Genomic DNA, 14,415 nt, shown 5'->3' with positions numbered 1-14,415 from the left:
TTCTTTTTGATGGAGAGGAGGTTGAGAGGATACAGAGGCAAGTGACCAAGATGATAGCAGGTCTATGGAATGAACCTTATGAAAATAGGTTGAAGATTTGTGGGTTGCAGAAATTGGTTGATTGGCAGAAAAGGGGAGATATGATTGAGACATTCAAATTGCTGAAGGGTTTCTATAGGATTAATTCAGAGGATATTTTTGAGAACAGGACTGGTGGTGGGAGGACTAGGGGACATCCATGGAAGCTGGGTAAGAGTGTGGTTAGTAAGGATGTTAGAGCTGGGTTTTTTACTTTTAGAGTGGTGAATGAGTGGAATAAGCTGCCTGAGTCTGTTGTGGGTGCTATGACAGTGAATGAGTTCAAGGCAAAGTATGATAGATACTGTGTGAATGGCGAATCGTTGTGATGGACATGATGTTTAGGGCCTCCCTCGATGAGTCTAAGGACTCCTTGGAGTCGCCCGTAATAATAATATAATTTAAATATTAATATTAATATTAAAGTATTTATTAATATCAATATATTAATAAATAGTGATCCTTGAGAGAGATTAAGATGTTGTAACAACATTGTTTTAAAGATCTCATAAATAAAAATGAAAATAGGAGTAACTTAATAAATTAGAATGAATATAGATGTATGAATGATATAGAAATGGATCTGGCAGAGCATGAATAAGCAGAAGAATGGAAAATCCTATTAGATATTATTGTATGCATATTTAGTTTGATAGGATTTCATGGTAGTCAGATTAAAATAGTTGTTTTTCATATATAGATTGATCTTGAAAAGAAAATAACACTTGCTGAATAGACAATGGAGATTAAAGGGTTAGAGGGATTCCAGTATACATTGCTTGGAAAGAAGTCAATGGACACCATAGTGTGAGGAATAAACAGCCATGGTGGCTCTCCTTAATAAGATGTAGGATCTCCTTTCATTGTGATCCCTGTACAACTGCTACAGGCATAACAATGAAAGGCGATCCTATGGATGTCGATTTAATCTCACAAGCATGTAATAGTGATCACTGGGAATTGTGGGGGATAGACATCCTTTGACCTCGTCTGACACTTCAGTTCATCCCACAGATGTTCAGTAGGATTGAGACTCTCAGCTCTTTAGAGACCAGTCATATGTAGTAACATTTCATATCCAAAAATCACACAGTTACAGTAGCAGCACTTATGACACAGTGCATTTTCTCTGTTGTTACTTTCTATTTCTGTTGTGAATTGGATTCTTGGATGTTGGCTGTTGAAATGAGATAGGAACGTGTGTCCAGTTTAATTTTACACAATTGGGAATGAAATTCCCATTTGTGTAAAATGAAAACACTGGTTCCATTTAAGCAGGGCACTCCGCATTTACAAGCACACTAGCTTTGCCCTACTATGGGAGCAAATTAGCTCACTGCCTGCTGTGCTTGCCAAAATTAAAAAGATATCTGTATGCTACAAGAGGAGCTCTCTGTTATGCTGAACTAACCTTTGGACGATCCTCTTAGATGCCGGAACACATTGACTGCAAGGAATTTATAAAAGTAAAAAGTCAGCACATCAAAAAGTTCAGCTACCTAGTAAAAAATATGCCATTGCCTGCAAGATCCCTGAAAACGTTGTTAATCTATTCACTGCTTTCCTCAAAGTAGATGCCATCAACACCCTCTTGTGGCCAACATGTCATCATTGCACCTAGACATGTACTGACCAAAGATTTCATGATCCAAATCATAATAATAATAAATTGAGCATGGAATCTACAACCTTTCTATCAGTGAGGGCAACAGTATTAGGCTTGATGTAGCCAACGTGCCGTCACAGGCCCTCCTGAAAGCAACCTGCCCAACAGAGAATATAAAGCCCTTCTACATCTTAGAATAGCAAAAAACAATCCTGAAATTGGACAAGGGCAATGCTACTGTCATTCTAAATCTACAGATCATAATAAAAAAACGACCACCCTTCTTAAAGAACAGTTCACCTACCACCAACTAAATTTTGACTCCACCTATGTACAAATTACAACCATCCATAGACTCCTAAAAATACTTCTTGGCCAGCAATTGTGACCAACAAACTAAAACCTTACAATTCTAGACCCCCCCCCATATTTATGGACTTCCAAAAATTCATAAAGAGGATGCACCACTGCACCCAAATATAGATGGTATAGACTTGCTCACCTACAAACTAGCCAAACATTTAGCCAAAATTTTTTCTCAAACTACTGGCAATACTTCATCACATATAAAAAAACTCATTCCAGTACACAAGACCTTATGCTCCTCAACATTGACTTAATGGTCAGTTTTGATGTCTTCTCCGTATTTGCCAATGTCCCACTTAAGGACATTGGTAAATACAGCTGTTATCCAGACAGAATTTCCTCCTGATATCTCCACCCTTTTCAGTTCACCATGAACTCAGGCTTTTCAAATATCTCCATGACAAAGTTAGCCTGTTTGGGAAGGAAAATTCTGCTACCCTTAAACTCACCATTTGGCTATGCTATGTGAATGATGTGTTCTGTTACCCTTAAACTGATTATTTGAATACCCTGAATTCTGCTACTTACTATCTATTTGGTATTTGGCTATGCTATGTGGACAACATGCTACCCTTAAGCTCACTCTTTAGCTACCCTGAATTCTGCTACCCTTAAACTCACTATTTGGCTACGCTGTGTGGACGATATGTTCACAACTTGGCCATGTGGCTTTGAACAGCTGACACATTTTTCTATCCCATTTAAACAAACAACATCCAAGGATCCAATTCACAACAGAAGTAGAAAGTAACAACAGTCTGCCCTTCCGAGACACCCTCTGACCTTCACTGTCTGCAGAAAACTGACAAAACACAGAACTATAAAAACTTTAGTCCACCAGGCAAAATTAATATGCTCAGATAACACTGCACTCACCACAGAACTCATCTACATAAACACCTTTTTGACTTATGGCTCCCACAAGATAAAAATAATTCTATCACCATGTATCCACATTCCCACTTGCCTGATCCAAATATAGATGGGGTAAGTGGAAGTGCCTGTGTCTTAAATATAAAAATTTTCTGCAGACACCACACTCTTAGGCATTGCATTCCAATCATTCAGAACTCTTCACGCAAGAAAACTGCTTCTCACTCCCTTGCTCATGCCCTTCTTATACAGCTTTCATGGATGACCTTTTGTTCCCCCCTACCCATATCCTACCATTTTATGAAAAACCTCTTCAACATCAAACTTATAACAATCCCATACCAACTTGTACATCTCTATCATATCACTCCTATCCACTAGATTTTGCAAATTGCATCCTCTCAACCTTTCTTCATTCTCAGCATTCCAGGGCTCGAAACTACCTTAACCAATTGCCTCTAGACTCTTTCCAATATCTCTTCATCCTTTTGGAAACCAGGTGACCAACATCTGTGCACAGTAATCCATATGTGGCATAATCAAGACCTTATACAATGGAACATGAATCTCCTTACTTCTACAAGTCGATGTCCTCTGCATCATAGCCAGAATTCATTGTGTTGTCCTCACAGTTTTGGCAATGTATTCTCTAAATTTTAAATCCTTACCCATCATCGCCCCAGGATCTCTTATTTTCTCCACTTTCAGTAATATATCTCCACCAGGAGTAAATTCTACATCCCATTTTGTTTTCCAAATTTTAAAACCTTACATTTCACAACAATGAACTGGTATCCTCACTCCCATGCCTATTCACTCAGTCTATTCATGTCTTGTAAGGTCACAACATCTGTTCTCATCTCCACATAGGTTGTCCAACTTTTCACCATCTACAAACAGCTGCATATCCCCTTCAAATCTTTCCCAGTATCATTAACATACAGATTAAACAGCAATGGCCCTAAAACAGACCCCTGAGGCACACCACTAGTGACTTTCCTCTTCTAGGATATTGCTCTCCCATACATTGCTGATATCTATCAGATAGCCAATCTCCAATCTATTGCACCAGTCTAATATTCAACCCCACTCTAGTTTGACTGTCAACTTACTATGTAGTAATCTATCAAAAGCCTTTACAAAATCTAAATATACCACTATATATCCATCTCCCTCATCCAGTACAGCTATTACCTTATTGTAATAAGACAGTAGAATACTAAAACATGACCTCCCTATAGCAAATCCATGCTGTCCATGAAAGATAATACCACTACTGCCCACACAATTCTGGATTCTGTTTCTTACTAGCCTCTCCAACAATTTAACCACAACACCTGATATGCTCATATCGACCTATAATTTGATGCTTGAATTCTGTTGCCTTCCTTATGAAGCAGTACAATTTTGTCTTCCTTCCACTCAAATTCAAAACTTGACTATTTGAATTTGATGTTAATAAGGCTGTGGGACACCTTATTAACATCAAATTTGCACTATTCCCCATATACTTCTTACTCACACACAGTCAATTTCTTCTCCTTATCATCCACTGCTCTCAGAATCTCTAATGGTGATGTCACATTCCCAAGCATGAAAAACCTTGAAAAACTGCTCATTAAATCTCTCAACTATATCCTTCACAGCAGTTGCCCTTTTGCTATTTTCTCCGGTCAATTATCCTACCATAATCATTCTTTTTTATTTATTTTTTTGCTGGCTACATATCGAAAGAACTCCCTTTGGGTTTTTTTGGCTTCATTTGCTGATTGCTGATTATACTGTACTTTTGCTACCCTTACCAAGCCAATAACTCTCCTTGCATGTTCTTTGTACTCCTCATTAAATTAAGTATGACGACTCATCTTATGTTGCCTCCATATGACCACTCATTTTATGTTGCCTTCTTTTTCTGTATTGCATGCTTAATCTCTTCATTCATCCATTTTGTACCTACCTTATTTAACTTTCTGACCCTTGAAATACATTTAGACATTGCTTCTACTATTTGCTGTGTATAATTAATGAAGACAAACTCTCACGTTGGAGTAATTACTTTACTGAAGCAAATTACACTCAGCGTTCAATTTCTATATCATGGTCATCATCAGGAATACATAAATATGTACAGGACACACGCTAAATGATGCCACACAAAAGTAAGCTAAATGTAAATGTTTTGTTAATCATTTATGCTAGCCTGACATCTAATAAAAAAAATTTAATAAAAATAAATGTGTAATATATATATTTACACACACACATATTAGGGTTACCAAGTAATTTTATAAACTTGGTTATTTTATATATATATATATATATATATATATTTACACACACACATATACCTCTGTCCAAAAAGAAAGTGGACTTTTCGAAAATAGAATAAACTAGTGGCGCCACCTGTTCTATCTTTTTGTTGTCAAAAGAAGCAACCTTCATTAGTGTTGTGTCAACTGTTTATTATTATTATTTATTATTACGTGACACCTCCAGGGACAAAGACTCATTGAGGGAGAGCACCTGCTCTACAACTCTGTCTCCACCAATGCCATCTACTGCCCACCACCACTAGTATCTTCACAGACAATCACAAATATCCATGCCCACAGCGGGATTTGAACACGTAGCCTTTTGACTGGAGAGCAGATGCACTAACCACTCGACCAACCAGACTGGCGTGACATTTGTTTCATTAGAAGCCGAGTTATAGTGCCAAGAGTGATAGTGTGTTTTGACGAATGTCGAAAAATGAGTTTCAAACAGAGAGCTACTATTGACTTTTGCGTTAAACTTGGTAAAGGTTTTACCGAAATGCATCAAATGCTTCAAAAAGCATGCAGTGATGAATGCTTATCCCGTACTAGAATTTACAAGTGGTTGAAGCGATTTCAAAGTGGTCGTGAGACGCTTGAGTACAGCGAAAAGCCAGGCCGTCCAAAAACTGGACTGAGTGAAGTTAACATCCAAAAAAGTGTGTGATTTCTTCAAAGAAAACCTGAAATCATCCATGAGATTGATTGAAGATGAATTTTGGATTCCAAAATCAACTGTGCACAACATTCTGACCGAGAGTTTGGGCCTTCGTAAATTGAATTCGCAATTTGTTCTCCACGGGTTGACCGACGACCAAAAAATGTATCGAATTGAACACTGCAAGTACCTCATTAAAATCGCTTGTAAGGACTCAAACTTCCTTGAAGCGATTGTTACTAGTAATAAAACGTGGTATTTTGAGTATGAGCTCGAAACAAAGCACCAGAGTGCTGAGTGGAGACCACCAGAAGAGGGGCATCCAAAAAAAAGTCGCTTGGAGAAGTCAAAAGTAAAGCCAATGCTGATTTGTTTCTATGATTCCAAGGGCATTATCCACAAAGAATTTTTTCCACCTGGCCAAACTGTCAGTGGTGAGTTTTATCTCAAAGTTTTGAAGTGATTGATAATGAGAATTCATCGTGCATGGCATGAATATCATGACGACCAACCGTTTGTCAAAACACACTGTTACTCTTGGCACTATAACTCGACTTCTAATTAAACAAATGTCATAAACAGTTGACACAACACTAATGAAGGTTGCTACTTTCGACAACAAAAAGATACAACAGGGAATCCCATATATACCTGGAATTGATAAAGAAAGTAGTTGATCTTTAGGGTAATGGATATTGGCAGCCCATTTCAAATGAGTTTGAAGGCAGTACAGAAGCTGCATTTATTTATTTATTTTATTATTATTATTTTTTTTTGACATATCCCAGACATAGTGACTATTACTATTACTATTATCAATATGTAGAGAAGGCAAAGGACCGAGAAAGGATTATTTTACTAGTTCTGTTGGAATTGTGTCCATTCGTTAAGAAAGAAAGGGTAGTGTGTGTGTGTGTGTGTGTGTGTGTGTGTGTATAGTTAAGTTCAGCTATGAGGAATGCTCATTGGAACAGACATTGATGTCTCTATTAGTTACTTTTAGTAATACTATAATGCTGAGAGTGCATGATGGGAAAGTTTATGAACTTATCTCTCCTATGTATGTTTTCCATATACTGTAAAAGAAAGACAGACTTGTCTTAAGATATCTAGAAATGTTATACTAATCTCTGTTCTATGTGAGATTCTTGGATATTGATTGTTGAGGTGTGTGTGTGTGGTGTTGTGTTGGGGGGGGGGGGTGTCAAGTGTCTAAGCCAGCATTTCCCAAAGTGTGAGGTGGTCTTAGCTGTTGTGCTGGATATCTAAAAATGAGTGCCTTCCAAATGTGGAGTGATTTCATGCACCCAAATTGGTTGATGTTTGTGTTAAATTGTGAATGAAGATATTTGTAAATAATAATACTTCATTCATAATTAACATGACCTACCATATCATGACCAGGACTTATTTAAATCTATTTTGTTAGTCTCTTGCTTATAAAATGTTATTCATGTAATTCCTTTTGAGTTTTGTTAGTTAATTTTATTTATGTAATTTTAAAATATATTATAGACATGAAAAGCCTCTATATTAAAGTGTCATTTATTTTATTTGCTTTATTCTTGTAATATCATTTGATTGGTTGTTGTGAGAAAACATGCAAATTTCTCCTAGCGCGTGTTGAAGCGTGAAATATACGAAAGGAAAAACAAGTTTGATGTGAGCCTAACCGGTGAGAACCAGTTATTGGCAGGAAAAGGGAAGGAATGGATACGAAAACAAAAGTAAAGGGAGAATTGAGTAGGGGAGTATAGAGAATGGTAGCTGGAGACTAGAGGGAAATTTTGACGTGCCAAAAACGGAATTTAAAGGATTGGAAATCGCATGGCAATTTAACTTATCTTTTTCTGAGTTGGATTTTTACCAAAACTTCCTAACCCCTAAGAGTGAAATAGTGCTAGAAATAGGTAATACATATAAGAAAAAGAAGAAAAAGGTGGATAATTTAAACCAAGTGCATAAAGGTTATATTCTCCCAAGTCTATAAATCAGTCGCGGAAATGGAAGATTCTTTTAAGTTTGTGTTACTACAAAGTAAAAGTCAGCAAGGAATTTAAAAATTGTTGTTCGATCTCCTTAAGATGTATGAAGGTATATTCTGGTAAGATTACCTATACTATACTTAGTGAGAAGTAACGAAAATTAATTCTGCCGAAAGTAAATTGTTCCTAGTTGTTGCATTCAGCGAGTCAAAATTTAATGTGTGATGTGCTAAGACTTTTCCATCTTCAAGTGACAAGTGCTATTTTATTGAATTGAATTATTTTAATTTAGGAATCTCGAACTTACAAGAACTAATTTTCATTAATTGAGCTTAGAGAATTACAAATAAATGTCTGATGGTTCACGAGTTGTATTCTTTCTGAATATCTTGAACTGATTTGATATTTAAATGTTTTGAGATGTAACCTTGATCAGAGTAAGGTTATGATAGAAGTTCTCTGTAATAAGAAGAATAAGATCTGTTAAATATAATCTTTAATTATAAAGTTTAAGCTCAGCTGAGTAGTATACTAGAATCTTAATGAGAGCTTTATATTCATTTTATTATAATGTCCCTGTTGGAATACTGTGTTATGATGTAATTTGGTAATTAGTTTACGGAATTAACAACGCATATAAAGTATATTAATTAAAGGTAACTTTAATGAATAACTTCTATATTTCGGCAATGTCACATTGCCATCTTCAGGAACATAAAGATATGGTATGTGCACTCAGGAACTAACACAAAGCAAATGAGGAAGAAAGCAAGAAACTAATATTGTTCCTAAAGTCCTAATGGTGCCCTCTTGCAGGCTAATTTGGTAGTCTTGGCAGTTGGGCTGAAGTTCTCATAATGAAAGTCTCCCAAATTTGGGGCAGTTTCATGCACCTAAATTTGTTGAGGTTAGGAACGTTTTTTAGAGCTGCTGAAGATTCTTTGAATAATCTTTCGTATTTAAACTTGCTGCGATGAATTATTTTTGTTTTCTTCCAACGAATTTTATGGTGGGTATCCAAGACATGGTCTGCCAGCTACACTGGCACACTACACTGGCAACACACCATCACACACAAAAAACTCAGCCCACTTTAAAGCCAGTATAGAAAACCTCACACTCCAACACACTGACATAATGGTCAGTTTTGACGTCTCCTCCCTATTCACTAATGTCCCACTCAAAGAAACCCTTGAGCTCATCCAAGCCAAGTTTCCTCCCGATATCTCAGCCCTATTTCAGTTCACAATGAACTTAGGCTATTTCGTTTGGCAAGGAAAGTTCTACAAACAGATAGAGGGGACAGCCATGGGTTCACCACTTTCCCCACCCTTGGCCAATTTCTTTATGGAGACATTTGAAGAGAAAGCCTTAAACTCCGCCCCACAAAAACCCACTATTTGGCTTCGTTATGTGGATGATGTGTTTGCTATTTGGCCACATGGCTCAGACACACTCCACTCCTTCCTAGCACACTTAAACAACCAACACCCCAGAGTCCAGTTCACCTTAGAAAAAGAGGAAAACAACACCCTCCCCTTCCTAGACACTTTAATCACCCGCCAGCTTGATGGATCTTTGGTTTTCTCTGTTTACAGAAAACCCACCCACACTGGCAGATACATTCACCAGCAATCCCTCCCCCCTCACAACAATATGGGGTGATAAAAACACTATATAACAGGGCAAAATTAATCTGCTCAGATGACAAGGCCCTGACTATTGAACTAAACCACATCCTCAACACTTTCTTAGCCAATGGCTATAACTCCAAAAAAAATCCAAAAAATACTAAAACCTGTAAACCACAACCCCCCTCCCCCCTTCCACAATAAAGATTACACCAAGTCTATCACCATCCCCTACATCCAGGGCACCTCTGAGAAAATAACCAATATCCTCAAAAAATATGACCTTACTTCCTGTTACAGACCATATAAAAAGTTGGCATCCCTTATCCGCTCTACCAAAGACCAACCACTTCCCCTAGACCTACCTGGTGTATACCAGGTCCCTTGCAGCTGCAAATTGTCCTACTTTGGCCAAACAGGCAGAACAACAAATATCAGGATTTCAGAACACCAAGACTACATCCGGTTTCACCAGTACAGCCGCTCTGGGCTGGCAGACCATGCCTTAGATACCCACCATAAAATTCGTTGGAAGAAAAACAAAAATAATTCATCACAGCAAGTTTAAATACGAAAGATTATTCAAAGAATCTTCAGCAGCTCTAAAAAACGTTCCTAACCTCAACAAATTTAGGTGCATGAAACTGCCCCAAATTTGGGAGACTTTCATTATGAGAACCTCAGCCCAACTGCCAAGACCACCAAATTAGCCCACAAGAGGGCACCATTAGGACTTTAGGAACAATATTAGTTTCTTGCTTTCTTCCTCATTTGCTTTGTGTTAGTTCCTGAGTGCACATACCATATCTTTATGTTCCTGAAGATGGCAATGTGACATTGCCGAAATATAGAAGTTATTCATTAAAGTTACCTTTAATTAATATACTTTATATGCGTTGTTAATTCCGTAAACTAATTACCAGTTATGTCTAACCAACGTATAAGTCTTGCTACTAGAATGATGTAATTTATGTAACTGCATTAAATAATTTTTTTGAATTGAATCTTGTATTTGCCTGATTGTTTCATTGCACCGCTCATTAAAATAATACGAATCTTAGCGGGAGCCCTATGTAGTAAGAATAAAAACCTTGGCCTAAAATTAGCTTATGATAACCTAATACAGTTGAAGGTTGATTTATCTAAATTGCTCTTGCAATTCAGAATATGGAGTGGCACAGTATAATATAAATTTTCTTCATATTCGATTGATATATCAGCCTGCAACCAGTTAAATACTAAAGAGAGAGAATTGTAAGATGATATAACGTGATTGAGAAGAAATTACAATCTAACATTTGGAAAGCTTGTCAGGGCTGAGGCAGATTCCAGGAATACTCTCTAATATTTGTATTTGTTATTGTGGAGTAAAATGGCCTTCCAGTGTATCCTGTGATGGGCGTCCAAAGCATGGTCAAGAAGTCCAGAATGGCTGTAATGGTGGAACTGGATGTAGTCCAGTTGCATGTGTGAGTGCAATGGCTACATCTTCAAGGAAAGAATATGAAGCTTGATTGGAAATAAAAAAAAAAATAATAACATCAATAGAATAGTAATTATAAAAGTGGATAAGAGGAATGCTACTGTAGTTTTAAACCAAAAAGATTACGCAGGTCAGCTTGCTTCTTAGAGATCACTCTATCTACCTTCCTTTAGACCATAATCCCACCAATATGCCGATTTGAACACTTTACAGGCTCATTAAAAAGGTCACCTCTTGGCCTGTGGTGGTCACTGATAAAAACCATATAACTCTAGACCCACCTTCTCCTGGATATATATGGGCTACTAAAAATGTATAAACAAATGTAACATTACGCTCCATTGTGAATACCATTGTTCACCGACATGTGAATTAGCCAAACATTTGGCCAAAGTGCTCTCAAAATATACTGGCAATGCTCCTTCACACATAAAAAAAAAACTCAGCCCACTTTAAAGCCAGTATAGTAAACCTCACACTGACATGTGACTTCATGGAGACTTTCAAAGAGAAAGCCTTAAACTCTGTCCCACACAAACCCACTTTTGCATATGATATGTAGAGCATTATTCATGTTAATGAATATTCTCAACATTTTCTTAACACATTTAAAAAATAAAGATCCCAGGATCCAGTTCACCTTAGAAAAGGAAAGCAACACAGTCTTCTCTTCTTAGACACACTGATTACACACCTGCCTAATATATCCCTGGCTTTCTCTGTTTACAGAAAACCCACATATACTGGTAGATACATTCGCTTATAGTCATCCCCCCCTCTCTCCTCCAACAGTATGGGATTATAAAAACTATATAACAGGACAAAATATATCAGTTCTGATAAGTTGAAGCTAGTAATTGTCATTATCATCAGCAGATTCCTCATGTACCCTCAATGCAATGTACAAAAATATATATATATAAAGGACAAAAAAAACACTGTCTAATTAAAACAAAGCATTGTGATGGCCATTGAGAGGTGTTGATGCAATGTGATTTCTGCCCAGTGCTCTGAACTTGACTACATTCTCAACACTTTCTTAACCAATGGTTACAGTGTCCACTAAATCAAAAAAATATTAAAACTCCATAACTGCAACCCCGCCCTTACCGCCAGAATAGTGACTACACACAGTCTGTCACCATTCCATATATTCAAAAAATTAACAAAAATCCTAAAGAAATGCAACCTTACAGCCACTTACAGATATAAAAAATTAGCATCCCTTATCTGCTCCACCAAAGACCTACCAGGTGTTTACCTGATTCCTTACAGTTGCAATCTGTCCTACTGCATCCAAACAGGCAGGACAGCCAATATCAGAATTTCTGATATTGGTCCACTATTATGGCCATTCTGGACTTGCTCACCATGCTTTGGACACCCACCACAGGATATGCTGGAAGAAGGCCACTCTACTCCACTGTAGCAAATATGAACATAAGAGACTATTTCTAGAATCTGCCTCTGCCCTGAGAAACTTTCCAAACATCAACAAATTTGGGTGCATGAAACTGGAAAATGCTTGTCCTCAGATCTTTAGTCCAACGGCCAAACTACCCAATTTAGTCCACTAGGGAGTTGCCATTTAGTACAGTAGGCCCAACCAAGTTGCCTTGCTTCAGCCTCATTGTTAGTACTGCATGCACATATAACTGTTCTGTGTTCTCTGATGATGTCACTTTGCCAGAATATCAGAAATATTAATTAAAGTTATTGTAATTAATATTCAATATACATTGTAATTTCCTCAAAAATAATAGGAATAGTTTGCTACAATGAATTTCTTTCATCATTGTTATTTGTAGATGGTGGTTAGGAGTTCTCAGTGGTTTGCTAAAGGGAGCAATGTTTACTATTGTGAGAGGCAACTATAATATGAAATAAGTAATACAGTAATCTAACCATTAATCTATCTTGCCCTTCAATTATCTGAATGATGAGCTCAGATAATTAAAAGGTTGAATAATTAAAGTACTATAACATGGTGCTCTACAGGGAAGTCAGTTGGCATGCAAAGGTTGGTTAATTGAAGGGTCGTTGTTTTGAAGATTGAATATGTACCCTCAGGGGTATATAGAAAATAAATTAAATTATTATTACATTAATAAAATAATATATTGTAAATTATTAATGAAAAGTCTTGCATGCATTTTAGAAATAAGTTGTTGGTAGAAATAAAAATGATTTGGCACATCATCAGTATAGTTTCATACTGGTCATACCCAAATAGAAGACTTTTTTTTTTAAGATATGATTTGTTTGTTGTTATTCAAATATGCATTTTATTTGTAATTTTTTTTAAAGTAAAACCAACTAAATGTTTTATTTATATATCTTTTTCTTCCCAGGTCTCTATTGGAAGGCTCTCCATTACATGTTGTTGTAGAGGGTATTGAATATATGAATGATGATCCTGCAGAAATAGATGTTCTGTATGTGAAATTGCGAGATGCTGATGGTTTAGATAGGTAAGATACTGTTCATATGATGCCGAATAGAAAATTAGAAAACCATGAACTTTTGTATCCAAGCATTTCCTTTTTATGTGACTCCCACCTAAGAAAGGTTGCAAAATTAGTAGTATATCAGTACTATGATACATAATTTGGAAACCCAGCTCTAGATACTAAATACAGGTTTTTGTGGTTCCATTATAAAGATTACTTAACCAATTAAGAGGAAAAAAAATATTATTAGTTCTACAATTTCTACTCATTTGTATATAGCAAAGAGGTGTTTACCATATTATAATATAATTTCTTTATGGAGACCTTTGAAGAAAAAGCCTTAGCCTCTGCCCCACAAAAACCAACCATATGGCTTCGCTACGTTGATGATGTGTTTGCTATTTGGCCACATGGCTCTGAAACACTTCTCTCCTTCTTAACACACTTAAACAACCAACACCCCAGAATCAAATTCACTCTGGAAAAAGAGGAAACAACAGCCTCCCTTTCCTAGACACACTAGTCACCTGCCAGCCTAATGGATCCTTGGTTTTCTCAGTTTACAGAAAACCCACCCATACAGGCAGATACATTAACCAACAATCCCCCCCCCCCCTCACAACAATATGGAGTAGTGAAAACACTATACAACAGGGCTAAACTAATCTGTTCAAACGACTTGGCCCTAAACACTGAACTAAATCACATCCTCAACACTTTCTCAGCCAATGGCTACCCTCCCAAAAAAATCCAAAAAATATTAGAACCTACAAACCACAGATCCCCCCTCCCACAACAAGGATTACTCTAAATCCATCACTATTCCCTACATCCAAGGCACCTCGGAAAAGATTACCAAAATCTTAAAAAAACATGACCTGACCTCCTGTTACAAACCTTACAGAAAATTGGCATCCCTTATTCGCTCCACTAAAGACCAACCACTTCCCCTAGACCTACCTGGTGTTTA

General features: G+C 36.9%; 1 protein-coding gene across 3 annotated transcripts in view; it reads left to right on the top strand.

Moving 5' to 3' along the window:
* Window positions 1–14,415, top strand: part of LOC150100506 (activating signal cointegrator 1 complex subunit 1) — a 215,244-nt gene that overhangs the window by 146,050 nt on the left and 54,779 nt on the right. For all 3 annotated transcript variants that reach the window (XM_090403290.1, XM_090403289.1, XM_090403291.1), the window contains exon 7: window positions 13,347–13,466. In XM_090403290.1, coding sequence (XP_090259416.1) covers window positions 13,347–13,466 — 120 coding nt within the window. The remainder of the gene's footprint in view (window positions 1–13,346; window positions 13,467–14,415) is intronic.

This window comes from Typopeltis vanoorti, chromosome 13 (genome assembly GCF_054136105.1).
Source record: "Typopeltis vanoorti isolate ZY-2024b chromosome 13, IOZ_Tvanoo_1.0, whole genome shotgun sequence".
NCBI lineage: Eukaryota > Metazoa > Arthropoda > Arachnida > Uropygi > Thelyphonidae > Typopeltis > Typopeltis vanoorti.
This window is presented reverse-complemented; position numbering and strand designations above follow the sequence as displayed.